The sequence below is a fragment of the Thunnus thynnus genome, chromosome 10 (assembly GCF_963924715.1).
Source record: "Thunnus thynnus chromosome 10, fThuThy2.1, whole genome shotgun sequence".
NCBI lineage: Eukaryota > Metazoa > Chordata > Actinopteri > Scombriformes > Scombridae > Thunnus > Thunnus thynnus.
In genome coordinates this window covers 7,920,557-7,938,041 of record NC_089526.1, presented here as the reverse complement: position 1 = coordinate 7,938,041, position 17,485 = coordinate 7,920,557, and the positions used below count along the sequence as shown (strand labels likewise).

Below are 17,485 nucleotides of genomic sequence, written 5' to 3'. Positions count from 1 at the left end.
TTCAACTGTACAATGTATATAGTGCTAAATAGCAAATGTTAGCATGCTAACATGCTAAACTAAGATGGTGAACATGGTAAACGTTATATCATAATATATCATAGTGAGCACATTGGCATGTTGATGTTGGTATTTTTAGGCATAGATGATCCTTGGCAGTCCCCTGGGGCTTTACAATCTGTGCAACATACAACACACTTAGGTTTGGTTCGGATGAGGAAAAACTCCACTGAAAAGTCAGAAACAAACAGGAATTCCTTTTCATAAAAGACATACATGTAATACATACATGTAATAGCCGTCACATTACTGATGATAATATGTAGCAGTAGCAGAATTACAACATGGAAAAACAGAACTACGTTATTAAAAACTATTGACGCATAATAACAAGTTAAGTATAATATGTCAAAACTTAGGTAAATATTATTTGTAGGAAGTTAAAGAGTTTCAGGCACAAAGCACTTCATTACAGACACACTTGCTCTTCTGCTGAATAAGCTCAGTTCATTGATTACATACCTAACAATCAACATGAAGTAAAAAGTGCAAGGGCCTTAGCCAAGATGTCATACGATTGCAAGAAATGCTTATGTCACTCTATAAAATTGACTGACAGAAAACTTTCCTTTTTTATCAAAACACATACAACACACACACATACAATTCAATCTTTATACACATTTTCATAAAATGCAGTATGAACAGAGGATTTTTTCTTTTTCATATTTCAATGAGTTAATTTAGCATGAGATGCCTTATCCCTGGTGCAAATAGGTTTAGGAGGTTATCGACCCATAGCATTATAATTCCAAATGAAACTTGAGTATGGTGAGTACTTTTGTGATGGTAAAACTGTTTTACAAAAGAACTCTTAGGACAATTCATCATACTCAAGATGTAGGTGCACATTTTTAGCAGGGCCACAGGCCTTTTCAGTGCAGCTACAATAAAGAAAACTTCTAGTCCAACTAACAACAGGGTCATTACTTTGGAAAAATGTTCTTATGAATTTTTAGAACTAGCAAACTCCTCAACCTCCTGTTGATCCAACCAAGGTTTCCACTGCACATAAGAAAAACAGAGTGGACAGGCTTTAAAACCGGCTGAATGAGAACAGAGGTACTCCAGTCATTGAGTATGGTACATCCATAAAGTTTGTGGACTCACAAGAGACAAATTAAAAAAAAAGAATGATTAAAATTGTAGCAGCAAAGGTCAAACTATCCTGACTTGTATGAGCGCCTTTAGACTGTGTGACAACAATGATTGTGTAAGTTTATTGCATGTCACGTTGTGAGATACAACTTTAATAGATGTTGTTTAAACTGCAAAGTACAGTGAAATATTTATTTCCAAATTTCTTCTATCATTTAACAAACAATCTCATCTCAAGGTCCACTTAATAGTTGTTGTAGAGATTTCAATAACATGAATGGTCTTCATCAGAGGATGGAGTTTTCCAAGTTGTCATGGAACTGTTTTCAGATTTCCATATTTGTCTGAGCACTTTAAGGACCACTTGAAAAATTGTAAATAAAATACTCAGGGGAAAAAAATGCAAATTTGAATATCGATTGGACAACTGGACAAACTTCATCTGCTGATGTAGGTCATGTGATATGAGTGAAAGCTCCAGAACAGCTACGAAACGGACCTTTTGGATGAGATGTTTTCTCAACTGCTCTCAAAGGTTGAGCATAAATTTTGCATCTTCAACTGACATTATTTTCTATTATCTTTAATAATTTCTCATAAGTATAGAGGCTTATATATCCAGTGACACAAACTGCTTAGTTTAATTTCCCACAAAGATATTGAAATCATTTTAAAAGACTGTACTAGATTGACATACATATGTAACATAATCCATCATATCAGTGTTCTGTACACATGAGCAACGTACAGCAAATGGAGGTGAATGGCAGCCAGAATCAACACAGCCTACATACAAACATGGCAGCTACGTGCATTTACCACTTAAAGTGTAAAAGCCTTTCCTTGTACTTGGTCCAAAAGAGCTTTTACTCACCCGCTCATTCTCTTGTTACGCGTTCTCTCTGTCCCCCACTATTTCTCTCTCTCTCTCTGATGCTGGGCATAAATATGAAATTGATTGATTATTGTTTAAGGGTCTGACAAGTGCAGACTCTTCCTCTCAGCATGTGCTTAATCCCTATGTGAGCCATTTCTGCACAGATATACTATACTTATGGAATATTCCATACTAACTAGCACAAATGCACCCATTGGTTTTGATAACCTTGAAAATCTTTTCAATTTTTTTTTATCATGACAGGATGAAAGGCTGGCATTCCCAACAACAAATATACAATTGATCTTTTCTTTTTATACTTTTGTAACATAACTGTAACAAAAGATACTCATTTAAAAATATTTTTAATTACCTTATCCAAAGAACTCATCTTTTGTGAGCTCCTCCTTGATCCGATCAGGTTTAAATACATTTATTCAGTTTAAATTCAAGTATTAAATTCGATTTAAGCTTCTGTGCAGTGTTTTGGTTTAAAAGCATAACACAATCAGGGCAAAGCGGCTTCAACACTGTATTAACACTGGTGCAAAAAACAAACAAACAAACAAACAAAAACAATTTTAAAAAAGGAGTGCCCCAGGGTAATAACAAATATTAAATGCAACATACGTTTTCATGCCTCAGTCAGACTTAAAAGACAGGGCTGACATTATTCTATATTTCCTTATTCTATATCTTTCTTACTGTCAACAAATCATTAAAACACCAACTATTTATTAGTGTGTCTCTTATACTTTTCCAGCTTCCCTACCTTGTGTGCACCAATGTGTGCAAGCCCATTCCTTCCCACTGAAGATGTAAATCAGGTCACAGATATTTCGTTTTATTGAATAAGTGTTATTCAAACAGGAGGAAATAGGGTGTTTGTTGGGGACTATTTTTAGTTGTGGACTAATATACATTTTGTGTGCTCCAGTCAGTATTTATGGCAGCAGGACAGTCAACAAGCCCTCCAAATTAAATGACAAAATACATTGTTATTTCAAGCACTCCAGGGCAACACATAGAAGTGTTTTCTGATCTGACGCCTCTATCGGCAGTAACCAGCAGGACGATCATTTGTCTGTGCTTTCCTAAACTGTTACAAATCACTATTGAAAAATAAATGTTTTGTGATGTAGGTTCAGGAAAAGGTCATGGTTTTGGTTAAGATAAGCACTTTGTTAAGGTTAGGTAAACATCGTGGTTTGGGTTAAAATGACTACTTCCTTAAGGTTACGCGAACTTCGTTGTTATGGCTATACCATGTGCACGGTGTTTTAGTTAGTGCTGGCCTCACACTGTAGTCAGCCTAAGAAATGATGCTGACTCACCCCCTTATATGGAATCTATACTGAAAGTACCAGTGCATATGTGCGATTGATGTCATAACGAAAAAAATTAGTGTTGACTCATGGTTGTAAATGGGAAACGAACAGCGGTCTCCTATGTGAAAATCTGTTGTTTTTTGACCCAACCATCCACTCCAACCTTCTTCGTACTTTGACGCTAAATATCTACATCATGTGATTTCCCCCTTTGCCTGCGGTCATATTTACTACAGCCACTAGAGGGCGTCTGTCACGTGAACATAAATATGTTGTTTTGGGGCGCTTGCATTAATGACTGATCCTGGCATTTTTCTTGGCAGGACAGTCTCAGACAATGTGAGTTTGACTCAAAATAACAGTGTAACAACGGTGTGGCTGATAGATTTGTTTTCAATATATCTTTGGACAACAAATGGCAAATATGGCAGAGAGGAATAAGATGTATCAGACTTTGGCTACACAGGCAATACTTAATAGAATCAATATAATGTCAGTTTTGGTCTTTTCATGGGCCAGCCTTCTCATTTAATCTTAGTGTATGGATTGATTTAATGAGGCTATGCTCCGTGCACTTGCATGTTTGTATTTGCGGGCCAGAGAGATAAAGAGAGGAAGTTACGGACACGTGGGGGAGATACGGCTGGTAATATGGTCAAGTGTATAAAACAGGATGCAACAGTGACTGTGTCTGTTCCCTGTCAGTGGAATCCTGACCAGTGTATGTATCTGTGACGTGACAGCGGGAGATTGATTCAAAAGCCAAGTGTTGCAATTAACCCCTTCTATGACCATCAATCAACATAATGCATAAAAACAGTAATCTAATTAAATACCCAGAGAGAAATGAGGCTATTATTATCTGTCAAATGCCCACTATTTCCAAATGATGTGAGGTAGAAAACTGTCATATGGCTCGTAGGAAATTACATTGTCTGTAAATGAATTGTGTGAATTCAAATAAGGACAAGGAGAGACAGAAATGAGCATTATTTGGTTAAATGGCAGTCACGTTACAATAGGCTGCATCTTTGGAAATCAGGAGACAAAAGACAGGATGCAATCATGCTACATACAATAGTCTTCGCATGAAGATATAGCTAAAACAAATAAAAGGATGGAAGAATACCAGCCATGGTATGTTGTGAAAAGCATTTTAGTGAAATGTTATTTATAATCATGTAAGAATATGTAACATATTTTTCAGCTGGTGGATATCTCATTGAATAAAACTCTTCATATTGTGTCTCATATTCATCTATTGTTTAAAGAACAAGCATATTTCAATGGATCTTTTATTCTACTCGTCAACTTTATAAAGTTAACAAGGACCTGTGGAGGAAGCTGATGATATGTGTGGGTGGTAAATGTAAATTACTTGATTGATTATTGTTTTATCAAGACTCATTGTGTCCCAGCTAACTGATGATTTATGGAGACTCCTTAAAACAAATGACTGAACTGCAGTTTTCAAAGTTTTCAACAAAACGATTATAAATGAATGAAACATGAACAGAAAGTAATTAATTCTTTCTTGTTGTGATTTATCTCTCGATGAAAATTTAACCACTAGCAAAACAATTTGAAAACATGAAGAAGACTACGGCCATGCTAGCAGCTCTGCGAGGCTGTACTCGGATGGGGGACACTTGACGGAACGCTACAACGTGGTTGGTGAGGGTCACCTGACTGATGGGGGGAAGCCGATCAAGCTCTACTGCTTGCATGTGTACTGTGACAATGCTAATGTTTGGCAGGTATAATGTTTACTATGGTCACCAGCATGCTAACATTTGCTAATTAGTAGAGCTGCAACAATTGGTCAGTTAATAATTTAGAGAAAGAAGCATCCTTGTTGAGCTTTTAGCAGGTTATAGCAGTTGAATTTTACAGGATATACTGATGGACTGTGAAATTGTTGACTCTCCACATTATGCTTATACTGTATGAGCAAGTGCGCAACACTATCTTGTCACTTTCATAGACTGTACATGGTCACAGCGGGGTGTGACATCACCCACTGGTTTGCGCTGGAGTCTGTTTGAAGGCCACAGCTGCTGCCTATGGTTGGGGACATCTTTTCTTTTCCTTCCAAATACAGAGTGTGGGGAGAATCTCACAGAAACTTGAAATTTGAAATGAAACCACTTCACGTGATCTGTAGGTATGTACAGTAAACTGCCAAATACAGCTGGGAAATTCAAGGAAGCGGTTGTACATAAATTTGTTCAGATAACGTACATTGCAACCTGTTTACATGATCTCATTTGCATATGTTTGTTTTGCATGATTATGCTGTATGCTGTCAATTACCCCACCCAGGAAATGCACCCCCTCATTTAGTGTTTCATCTCTTAACTGCTGCCTGAGCTCTCGAACACTTTTCCTGTGAATAAGCGCCTTGTCCCCCCACACAATGTGCTGAGCTAAGACCAAGAAAAAGGGGCGTAAAAGGAAGAGTAATTAAGCCACCAGATAATCCTGACGACAGCAGCAAAAATGGCTATTCAGCTTATGGCCAGTAATTGCGGTCAGTCATTCTGCTCTATGACCTTACTCATGTGCAGAATGACTGAGAGGAATGGGGGTGGGGCACAGTATTTGTCCCATGGGTAAAAAAAACGGCTCCACTCATGTAAAGAACATGTGTGTAATGGACAGCCCCAGGTCTCTGCAGCAGGTTAATGCTAACAGTTATAGGATTAGAGGCTCCGTTAGTAGAGTTCACCTGCTAGCATGGTTTCACTTTGCTTATAAGCTCATATTGTTCTATGAAGTGGTAGATGGCTTGGAAATGTTTCAGTTTATACTGAAACAAAAAGGAAAAATGCCAAACATTCACAGTTTTCAGCATTTTTGATCTGGGGAAAGTTTAGTAGTTCTATGTCAAGCAGATATAATGACTCTGCGACTCTGTTCTGTGTTTGTCTTGTGACTTGTGAACTTTGGACTCACCTTTTATTGAGAATTTCACAATGTGTAGGGGATGACAACCGTTCAGACTCGATAAGAAAGGGTTTGGTGGACTCATAAAGGAGAAAATACAACAACAAGGTGAGAGGGGTTTGTGTTTATTAACAGCCAATGTACAAACAGTACAGACTTTAGCTGTAGTATCTGGGATTGTACCTACCGCCTCCATGTCGAGATGGGGGTGGTGATGGAAGAGTCAAGGGATGGCTCTGACCTGCAAGGTGACTGATGGGAGAGCCGAGGTAGCACTATTGCTAGCAAGCTAACCTGCCACCACAAGCTATTATTACAATCTTAATCGTATTTTTAAGTAGAAATTGATATTAAGATGATGTTTTTTGCCTTTCTACTACAATAGCATTGAGCTGTGCCCTCTTCATTATCTGATATTTCTCCATTTGGACATTTTGAACAGAGCTGGGTGATACACCCACACGTTTTTTTTATTTAAGGGAAATTTCTGTGATTGAACTGTAATAGTTTTCAAAGCCTGATTAACACAAAGTAATGTTTGCCTATATTTTCATGATGGGTATAATGTCACATTTTAAATAGAGATGAAACAATAAAGAAACACTGCAGATTGATTAAGTTTTCAACTTTGTTGTCGAGAATTTTACTAATTTTTCTGGGACAGTTGGTTACCAACAACTACACTTACTTAGACTTTTGGCACGTCATATGGCCCTTGCCTTGCGGGTCATATCGGTCCCTCAAGAGTCTCAGAGGTGATTACATCTCTGCCTCTTAAACAAAATTCTTGAACAAAATCAACAAACTTTTAACTAAGTGAACCATGACTCTGCTACTGCATACTCTATGTTGTAAATCAAATTCACTCAGACAAATTTCAGTAAAACATTTAGGTGTCATATCCTGTCAAGTTTTTCATGTTTATTTAAATCAGAGGGTAAATCAGAGGTCTGATGCTAGCAGATTGTGCTTGTCTGGTCAAAGTCAAAAGTCAAAGTTAGCTTTGCGAGACTAACAACATTATTTATGTTCCAGTGGTGAAACACAACAAACTCAGGGACCTATAGTCTTGCTTTCATTTCCTATCATTAAATCCTGTTGGGAGTTCACACTGTTGAAAAAAAAGCTTATTACCAATAGTGTACCCCCTCCCTCCTCCTCCCCACCACCATTAAATTCATCACTAACCTCCTAAGTCTCAACAATCATGAACCTTCCAACAATCAATTCTCCCAGGACCAGAAAGATCCATCTATATCTCCATGCAGCAGTATGTGTTAGTATGAGTGTGAGAGCGCTACTGCATGCATCCAGGGACCCAAGAGTCCTGACTTCTTGGCTCTGCTTGCACCTCGAGCTGCTAGCGGGACAACAGACCTCTCACCCGGGGGGCAGATGAGATCTCCATCACCATATCCCATCTCCTCCTCTCATCATCATCAGCACACACCCTTCACCCCAACCCCTCCCTCTTCCCCCTCTCGCTTTCTGAGGTGTCTGGTGACTCTGGCCCCTGTTATCTTGCCCCTCCCTTTATCGTAGAAGAGAGGAAGAGAGAGGGAGAAAGAGAGAGGCTGCAGCCTACCACCATCATGTCCCCAGAGGCCCCTTGCCTGCCTGCCTGCCTGCCTGCCTGCCCCTCCTGCTGCTCAGTACAGCTGTGGCTCAGCACCAGACCCTGGCCAGCTGGGATCTCAAGCCTGCCAGAGAGCCAAGAGAAGAGCCACTGTGTGAGAAAGCTCCTCACCTCTTTTCACTTGCTCTTCATTAGGTGAACCATAGAGACACTAACTCCAACTAAAGCTGCCAAACCTCTCTGCTGGTGCTGAGAAGATCCTCTTTTGAGCATGGCAGAGGGCACAGCTTCGTTGGCGGCACCCCTGACCCTGGCACTGCCCCTTGTGCTCACCCTGTTCAGCCTGGCACCGGCACCCGCCTTGGGAGGATGCCCGTCAGCTTGCCGGTGCTCTTTTGCCATGCTGCAGTGCCTGGAGCTTGATGGTATCACTAGCATCCCAGCATTGGCGCAACAAGAGAGCGAGAATGTGACAGAGATGTGAGTATGATTCCCTCTGTGTTACCTGCTCTGCATGTGCCTCTAAATGAGCATGAGTGTGTCAGATGCCTTGTTGTTTGTCACGCTTGAATCTTTGTGTTCAGCTTATCACGCTGGGTTTGTGTTGAATATGTTAAAAATGTCTCAGTGGCAGAGTTTTGCAACTGGTTTCATATCTGATCTGGAGATTCATCTTAGGAAAATATTTTCTGATGATTTGGGGTTTGGTCCAGTTGTTGAGGAGAGTATGTTTATCTAGTCCAATTGTTGAAGCAACAATCATAGAAATTACTCTACAATCATTGGTAAGGTTTCCTGAATGAGTGATTAAGTGAGTAAAAGTAGAAGTCTCTGATGGACAAAGATGGAGCAGATACATTGACCATATAGTCCAAAATTGTGCTACTACAAAGTTGCTTTCCATTGCGTGCTTCTTTGTATTCCAAGTTTCCTTTTCTTTTTGTCTGAAATTGGATTGCAGCCATGCATTTGTTTATTATTATTTAGTACGGTCAGATTCCTGTTATAATGAAATCTGTGATCTGTTTTCATAGCACGTAGAGCGTTTGTGCGTTAGCCAAATCAAGGTGCTGCTTTATAGCCTTTATTTGTTTTGATGTAAACTGTATCCACCGCTATTTGAGATACATTAGCTTGGCAGTAATTCAGTCACTTTGGTTATTGGAAATCAACTATAGAATGACACTGAAAATAACTGGCATAGAGTGATGGCAACCAAATCTTATCATGCAGCGTGTCTCAGTGTGGCCTCTGTGTCACAGAGAGTAGAACAGGTGGACCCAGATTCAGGAGACGACAAGTGACAGGATCAAAAGAATTTTTGAAAATCGACAGAAACTGTAACACAGGAACAGGCAAACTGAGCAGACGACTAGATAAAGACTGATGTGAAAAGGAGTAGATGAAGTGCAGGTGGGGAGATGGGTGTAGAAGCTCAGGTGAGGGGAGTGAAGTGAGGAGCTGATTGGCTGGAGGAAACACTGAGGCCCTGTACACACTAATACGTTTTCCTTTTAGAACACATATTTTTTGCTACATTTACACTGAGGTGTGTACACAGGAGAGTTTTGAAAACACTGCTGACCCTGTTTTAGTTTGAAAACTCCAGGATTGTGTTTTAGTCTGGACGGGCGGAAATGGAGACTTGAAAACGATGATGCAGGCCCGGTTCTGCTAGGGTGCAAAAGCATGCACTGCACCCTCAGTTTAATATTGAATATTGAATATTGAATATGAAATTTCAATAATAAATGCCAAGGGCAGCGTGGTAGGTCTGGCGCAGGTCTCAATGCGCACCTGCTATTCTGGTTCATGTATGTGCAGCAGCGCAACGTGCCAAAGGGCTGGATGAAGGTGAATATTGATGAGTGGGTGTGGTGATTATTAAATAGTCTCTCAGCCAGTCACATCACTGCTCTCATAGCTCTGAAACAGCTGTGCCAATCACAGTCAAATGTGATAACGACAGCTCAACAAACGGAAAGCTTTTCTTCAGAAAATGTCTGGATGACTCAAACTGTCACGACATGAACACACATCACCACAAATCTGCACCCAAAGACCGATGGAGTAGTTAGTTACTATAATAACGATAGAAATAAAAAAAAAAATAAAGAAATTGATTTGGTGAAGCCATTTATATGATTATATCGGACCGACGCTATTTCAGCAATAACTCTAATATCTCACCTCGTACACAGTCACATAGTTTAATAATTATTGTTACACAACAGTGTTTGCACTGCAATCTGTTTCAAGGATAAAACTGTAAGCGCAGCTTTTGCTAAAAAGAAAGTTGGAAAAGAGGCTGATGAGCCCTGCTAACCCGACATTTTTCATAAAAAGCAGAATACCGATCAGTCTGATGTGTGTAGAGGTGTGTGTGGTCATACTGTATCTGGTGTCATCAGGTGATTTAATAAAGGTCAATACAGCGAGCGGCCGTGCGTAACGGCGCTGCGCTCTGTCGCGGCCCTTCTCAGAGGCTGCGAATTTATCTACATATCAGTCCTGCTGCCTTCATGCTGCAGGGATTTAATGAACTGAAGGAGAAGCTCTTAACACAGTATAAAGCAGTTGTGGACAGCAGATACTCTAAGAATCACCCACATTCATTTATAGATCAATGCAGACCGACTTACTGACCTGCGATGTTTATACCAGCACGCACATGCCCAGTGTGCGTGAATGGTCAAGTGATATGCGCTTTCAGGTGTGTTCGTATTGATGGAGATTAATTATGAAACGGTGCTAAAACATTCGTGTGGACGGATATCGTTTTTGTTTTAAAATACCGTTTTTTTTAGGATGTAGCCTGAGAGAAGGGCAGGACTAATGAGGCTGGATGCAGGGCAGGTGTGGAGGGAAACTGCAGGTTGAGGAGAACACAAGAGGGGAAAAGAGCAAACAGAAAAAACTCCGAAAACACAATGAGACAGATGATTATCCTAAAAAAATAAATATAGTTACAGCTGACATGAGACTAAGTAAATGCAGTGATGTCTCAGGTTTCATTTTTCTGTTAACTATACCTTTAAACATACGCTCCCTTTCAAAACATAAAACTGATTAAACCCAAATCACACAAGCAACAGCACTTGTGTGTAAAGTAACCTGCAACTGTCAGTACACACCTAGGACCCCAGGAAGAACATATTGCTGTAACATGAATAAACCTCAAACAACAAACAATCATAGTCAAGCAGAAAAAGATGAGCAGTGTGTCATTTATTTATCATCATGTATGATGATAATGTATCACGTATCATGTATGATGAAACCCAACTTCTTAACTTCTCCATTTAGTCTGAAGCCAGACTATGACACTTAGTGTCTTCAAAAGCTCTGAACCTCTCAAAGAAAACAGTTTTGTTGTTTCTTTTTCTAAAAACATTTTTTAATCTATTAAAGTTTATCTGTTCGCATTTTGCTAAGTGCAAAATCTGACTCATCTTTTAATTAAAACCAATTGAAACTCAAAAAACATAATAACACTGGTGTTGTCCATTGAGATGGAAATAATGTGTCCTGAAATTTTGGAAAATATCTTTTTTTTTTTTGTCTGGAGATACAACATTATCATCAAGGAACAGTTCCATAAACTCTGAGACTTAAAGGTCCACTACTTATGGCAACTGTGGCAAAGATGACGCACTCTCAAGGTGTGACTTTCTATCTGGTGCCACTTCAATAAACCAATAAGCTTTTAGTATGTCTAAGATATTTACTGCAGGTAAAATGACAAGATATATGTATACTCTGCTCTTTTAGTTAACAAATCATTACTTTGTGTATCATGCTTTTATTGCTGATTGAGACCCACATGCTGTGATCTGCGATACACAAGGCTGTAAAAGGTATTTTTCATTTTTGAGACTCAAATGTAAATTCCATTCCTGATGAACGATCTGTTGACCTGCCTGTAACACTGAGGTTGTTCTGACCTAATTTATGATTCTTCGATGTGGTTCAACTGGAGCTCAAAAGATGAAATAGATGGCTGATGTTCACTTGGTGCTGCGGTTTAGAGGCTGGTTTAGTTTGATGTAGGTCGCTCTTTACAGCCATACACATCAAATTTTTTTTTTTATCATCACATGGCTTGTGGAGAGAAATCAACAGGAGGAGGAGGAATGTGTCTGAATAGCACTCATCTAAGTTATTGTTCAAATGAATCAAGACTTTCAGTCAGCTACAGCTCGCCTGCAGTAGCTGACTGGTATTTACATTGGCTTTTTAAAACTTTGCATGGAAAAAGAAGTAGAAACTGACCACCTGTGATTGAAAGCAGTCTGCTGTATTATTATACAACCCACCATCAACTCCAGCATGGAAAACTAAATGTCACTCTCTGCACCATCACGCTGTTCTCTCTTTGTTCCTGTCCACGGATCTGAGCAATTAGCACTTGTTAAGAGGGAACTACATTTGTGAAAGCTGTTTCGGTGGAGCAAGTCAATTTACTGCCACTTTCTGCCTCTATTCACCTATACCCCACTCTCTCTTCTCTCTCTTTTTTCTCTCTTTCCCCCCCTCCCTCTCTCTCTCTCTCTCATACCTTATAGGTATTTCCTTGTACCTGCAGCTAAACATGTTTCGTAGAGCTCAGGGTGAGGCTTGACATTCTCTGAACCGTTCAATCAATAAGTGAGCAGGCCTTTCTTGGCTTCTGTTTACCGCGGTGCTCTACATGCCAGCAAACAACAACACTTCACTGTATTGGCAGTGCAAGGGAATACAGCCGATACACAGAACAAACAAGGGGCCATTAACTGTGGAACAGCGGCCGAGATTCATCATACGCTGAGTTATAAATTCAATTTTGTGAATTGCCAGTCAATGCCCCCAGTCGGGAACAATAGATGATATACAACCCACTTGGCTCAATCCAATAAGTAAGGGCGATGGGTGATCCTGGGCCCACCTGCCCTGTAATCACATTATTGCTGCGTGGGTCAATCAGACATGAATAAAAAAGGTTTGTGTGTTGCAGTTGACAAACAGAGAAGTGGAAGGTTGAAACAATGCCACATGCTGAAATTGGCTGTCATCAACGAGAAATTACTGCAGGTATTTTTTGGCATATGCTCAACACACCACTGAAGAAGTGGTGATGTACAGTTTTGAGGTACTTGTCCTTAAATATTTACATTTAATTTCAAGATTTTTACTCCTCTACAAGTTACTTTTTGATTGAGATTTTACACAGAATTCCTGTGATGCATTTATAAAACATGATATATTCTTACAGATTAAACTACCCAACAGTATATATGTAGTTAAAATGAGCTCCAGCTTGAGCAGCTGCAACATTAACTGCTAACATTACACTAGGGCTGCAACTAACGGTTATTTTAATCATTATTCATTTGCTGATTAATAAACACTTGTTTAAGTTGCATAGTGGAGCATGGTTTGCTCCAAACTAGTTGTGATATCACAAATCATGCATGTAGGTATGTGCCTTAAACTCAGATTTGAGGTGAACACAAAGGAACTTTCCCCCCTTAAGCAGATGAATATGGAAACAGCCTGTGTGCCACAGTGTGAAACTCTGCACATCGTTGCATTACATCATTCTGCACAGTGAAAGTCAAACATCTAACTTTAGAAACAAAAAGAAAAACACATTTTTGAGTGAAGGGGGACTTGAAGTTATCTGAATTATTCCCTCGTTCTTCAGTTTTCAAATCCACAACAGTAAATTTCCTGGAAGATATCTTTATTCTCGATAAGTTATTGACTGTTACCAAACAACCCACCAGCTGTCGTCCAATTTTTATTCAAATGTTGCTAAATCCTGATTGGTGCCTGAAAATACATGAGATTACATATTTCCCAACCACTTTAAACCAGTGAGAAGAGAACAAAACACAAATATAGAAATGTCTCATTTGGAAACCCCAAACTGTTACTGTACTGTACCATTTTATGGTCATGTAAGTCCCGTTGCTCAGAGTAAGAAGCTGATCTTAAAGGCATACTATGCAAGATTTCCCTAAAAAAACAAACAATATGTAGACTCATGCAAAAGTCATCCCTCTAAATCATCACTTATGAGTGTGTGTGGCAGTGTATTTATCTGCAGAGACTCTGCCCTCTGCCTGTATTTTCTTATTATTTTGCTGTTTTTGGGAAGTTTCTGGGCATCAACCTTTGGGCAGTGGGTGTGTAGCCCTCAGTTAATAACAGCATGCAGGTATAAGGTCCGGACTCGTAGCATAGCGACCGATTTACATTGCTGTCTCCATCTCTCTCCTCTGCTCCGCTCTGCTCTCTGTCTCTGTGTCATGGATGTATAAAGAGCTGCGGGTCTGTGTGCCTGTGACCGAGGGTGGGACTGAGCTGCATTCACACAAAATCTGGCGATGCGGCACCTTCCTGCAGGGTTGTGTGGAGGTGTGTGAGGGTGTGGGTGTGTTTATTTGTGCTTTAGAATGTAACCGCCATGAAACAATCAGAAAATGACCTTTTATTTATCTGATTCATGGCTTTGTTCTTGCCAGTGCTGCTCAACCTTTTCATTCACTCTCAAGATCACTTGACCACCACTGCTCTCTCTCTCTCTCTCTCTCTCTCTCTCTCTCTCTCTCTCTCAGTTCACTCATTTAGCCGAGGAGGAGGGGCCACCTTTGAACGCTGTGTGTTTAGAAACACCAACTGACAAATCCTGCATAGTATACCTTTAAAGGATGGGTTCACAATTTTTCAAGTCTGTCTTAAAACAACAGTCAGGTGTCCAAATGTACATTGAAACAGTCATCCCTCCTGTTCATACTGGCCATTAGAAGATCCCTTCATGATGCACTTACAATGTAAGTGATCAAGGAAAAACAGTCCTTCTTCTGTGCAAAAATGTATTTGAAAGTTTGTAACATGAAGACGGGAAACGCTGTCTGAGGAATTTGATGGTAAAAAGACAAATGTGGCAGATATCCAGTTGATATGACTAACTCAGACTGCTGATGCCTCATATAAGCTTCAGATAAAATTTTAAATGCATCGTGTGGACACACTGTGGATTTTGGCCTCCATCACTTACATTGAAGGGGATCTTTTAATAGCCAGTATGAACAGGAGGAATGATTACAGCGAGGAAAATCTCTTTCACTGTTCATACGAGCACCTGACTGTTGTTTTATGACAGACTTGAAAAATTGTAAAGAATTGTGAGTTTAAAACATGTTAGTACGAGCATGATTTTGTGACATCACAACCAGTTTAGAGTCAATCGTGGTCCAGTATGCGACTTAAACAAGTGTGATGTGAAAACTTGAAGCCTCCAGTGCAGATACACTGAGACCTTCCAGAATTTAAAGACTAAAAAATTTTGAGATAAGCCTAAAAAAACAATAAACTTCGAACTAGATCTATTAAGGTGGATTTTGAACTTGCTATTATATTATATGTTATATGTATTAGGGTTAATTTACTTGTTAACTGCAGTCAGCAACTGAAACTACCAAACAAACTAACAAACTAACCTGAAAGTGCTTCATGCTCTCTTGCTGAAGACAAAGTTCTTAGTTGATGCACGTACACATTTCATATCTATTTTTCCATCTTCCTTCCATTGTGGTTGCTTCAAGGCGATCTACTGAAAATGTTATCTTCATAATTTCTATTTATTATCATTATTATTATTATTTTGTTCATTTTAGTGGATAGAAAAGCTCTCCCAAGGATATTACAATGCATTCAGGAGAGGGCTGAAGACAATCACATAAATAAAAACCTTTCTTAATCTAGTTGTCTTTTCAGAAAAGCTCATCAAAGAAGTGTCCTCTGAGATAAATGGACAACATTCATATATAGAACTGAAAGGGGTGGAATGGAGTTGGAGGAGTGCAGAGAATGGGGTGGACAGTTCGCTCCAGCGAGATCCTTGGTTGGTCTGATCCAGCCATCTATTCACATAAAAAGACCTAGCTGTCCTTGCACTGAGTGCTGAATTGATAACTCGCTACTTATTCGGAGGTAGCCTGTATCTGGAAAAGTGGAAAATTACTCATTGAGAAGAATTTCCCATCAGCCTCATCTGCCCGGCATCTCTTGAGGCATTCTTTTTTTTCCACGAGCAGTAGATTAAGTCTTGATATGAGCTTTGCGGTTTGATGGTCTCTGGACATCTTGGCCGGTTTTTGTTATCAGTTGTTAGTTTGTTCGGTGGATGTCAGGGAGGTCAGACACAGATTTGGGGTTGAATTTTGATGCTGCCCTCCTTTTTTTTTTATCCCATTCCTTTTTGTTTCTTATTTTGTAATTCAACTCACACCACTATGGTTTCGAATCCCATTCACTCCCACAGTTGCGTGCGTTTCTTCCTGTCCTCTCTCCTGTCATTTCTCCTGAGACTGAATAAAGACACCCGTTAAAAAAAGGGGTTAATGGTTTGAGTAATTACCTGCTGAATATTGACACAAAGGTTACACAGGTGACTGTAACTCAAGTCTCTTCTGTTGCTTTCAGTGTTTAGTGTGGATGTGGAACGCCGTTGTCGATAGACTGGCATTTGCTTTACATAACACAAATTCAGTTTTATTATTAATTAAACATTTGCATATTTACACTCTTTATACTATGAAAACTTGGACATTCCCTTCAATATTTTGTAACAACTCTTTGCACTTTAGAATATACTTTACAAATGTTATCTTTTTATTTTAATTCTATATAATTTATGAATACTTGACTTTTGTGGTACTTGTATTTTCTCTTATTTTTTATACATTTTGATTGTTGATCTTGTTTCTGATTCTGACTACTCTGCTATATTTTGAGCAAAAACTGGAGAACCTTTTCTCTTCTGTTTTTTCTTCATTGGTGTGGTATTGTCCTTTTTTAAAATGGCACTTTGGTATTTTCATTCCCTTTAACTGTCCAAAGTTGGAATGCCCTAGATGCTAAACACATACCTCCTTTACTTTGTATGTCCCTGGTCAATGTCATTCACTTTTTTTTGTGTGTGTGTGTGTGTGTGTGTGTAATTTTCTGAAGTTTGTTTTCTATTATTTTCATTCAGCATGGGCTGACTGAACATCAACACAACAAAATGCTGAAGGTCACAACACAATGTATGTATTTACCTTGTATCTCTATGTCTCTTTCTCTCTCTCACTCCCCTTTTTTTTCTAACCAGTTACATAGAAAACCAAGCAGGCCTGGAAAACATAACAGAAATTGATCTGGTTCACTACAGAGAGCTGAAGAACCTGTAAGTAATGGTTTTCTAACAACTTGGACAACTTACAGTAAGACAAAGACACTGCATATGTTCAACAGTTCATGCGTCTGGCATATACACTAGTTTCCTTGTACTGTAATGTACTGTACTAGTTGTTCTGTAAGTGCAATTCTCGATACAATATGTAATTCTAAACAGCACTGCGGCCTTCTGCTTCATAATGTACTATTGCTCTATACAGCCTTGTCGGAGTTGTCCATACTGTCTCCCACTCATGAACACTACATTCAGTTAACTTTATGGTTCTCTCAATTTTAGATGTACATTTGAACATAGTTCTATCGTACGTATTTTTTCATTATTCAAACTATTCATACATGGCCAAATGTTTTTTAACGCCTGACACCCATATATGA

General features: G+C 39.2%; 1 protein-coding gene across 1 annotated transcript in view; it reads left to right on the top strand.

Moving 5' to 3' along the window:
- Window positions 1-7,640: 7,640 nt before the first annotated feature.
- ntrk1 (neurotrophic tyrosine kinase, receptor, type 1) overlaps window positions 7,641-17,485 on the top strand; it is a 39,316-nt gene continuing 29,471 nt past the window's right edge. Inside the window, exons 1-2 of the mRNA XM_067600702.1 lie at window positions 7,641-8,365; window positions 17,025-17,099. Coding sequence (XP_067456803.1) covers window positions 8,157-8,365; window positions 17,025-17,099 — 284 coding nt within the window. The 5' untranslated portion in view covers window positions 7,641-8,156. The remainder of the gene's footprint in view (window positions 8,366-17,024; window positions 17,100-17,485) is intronic.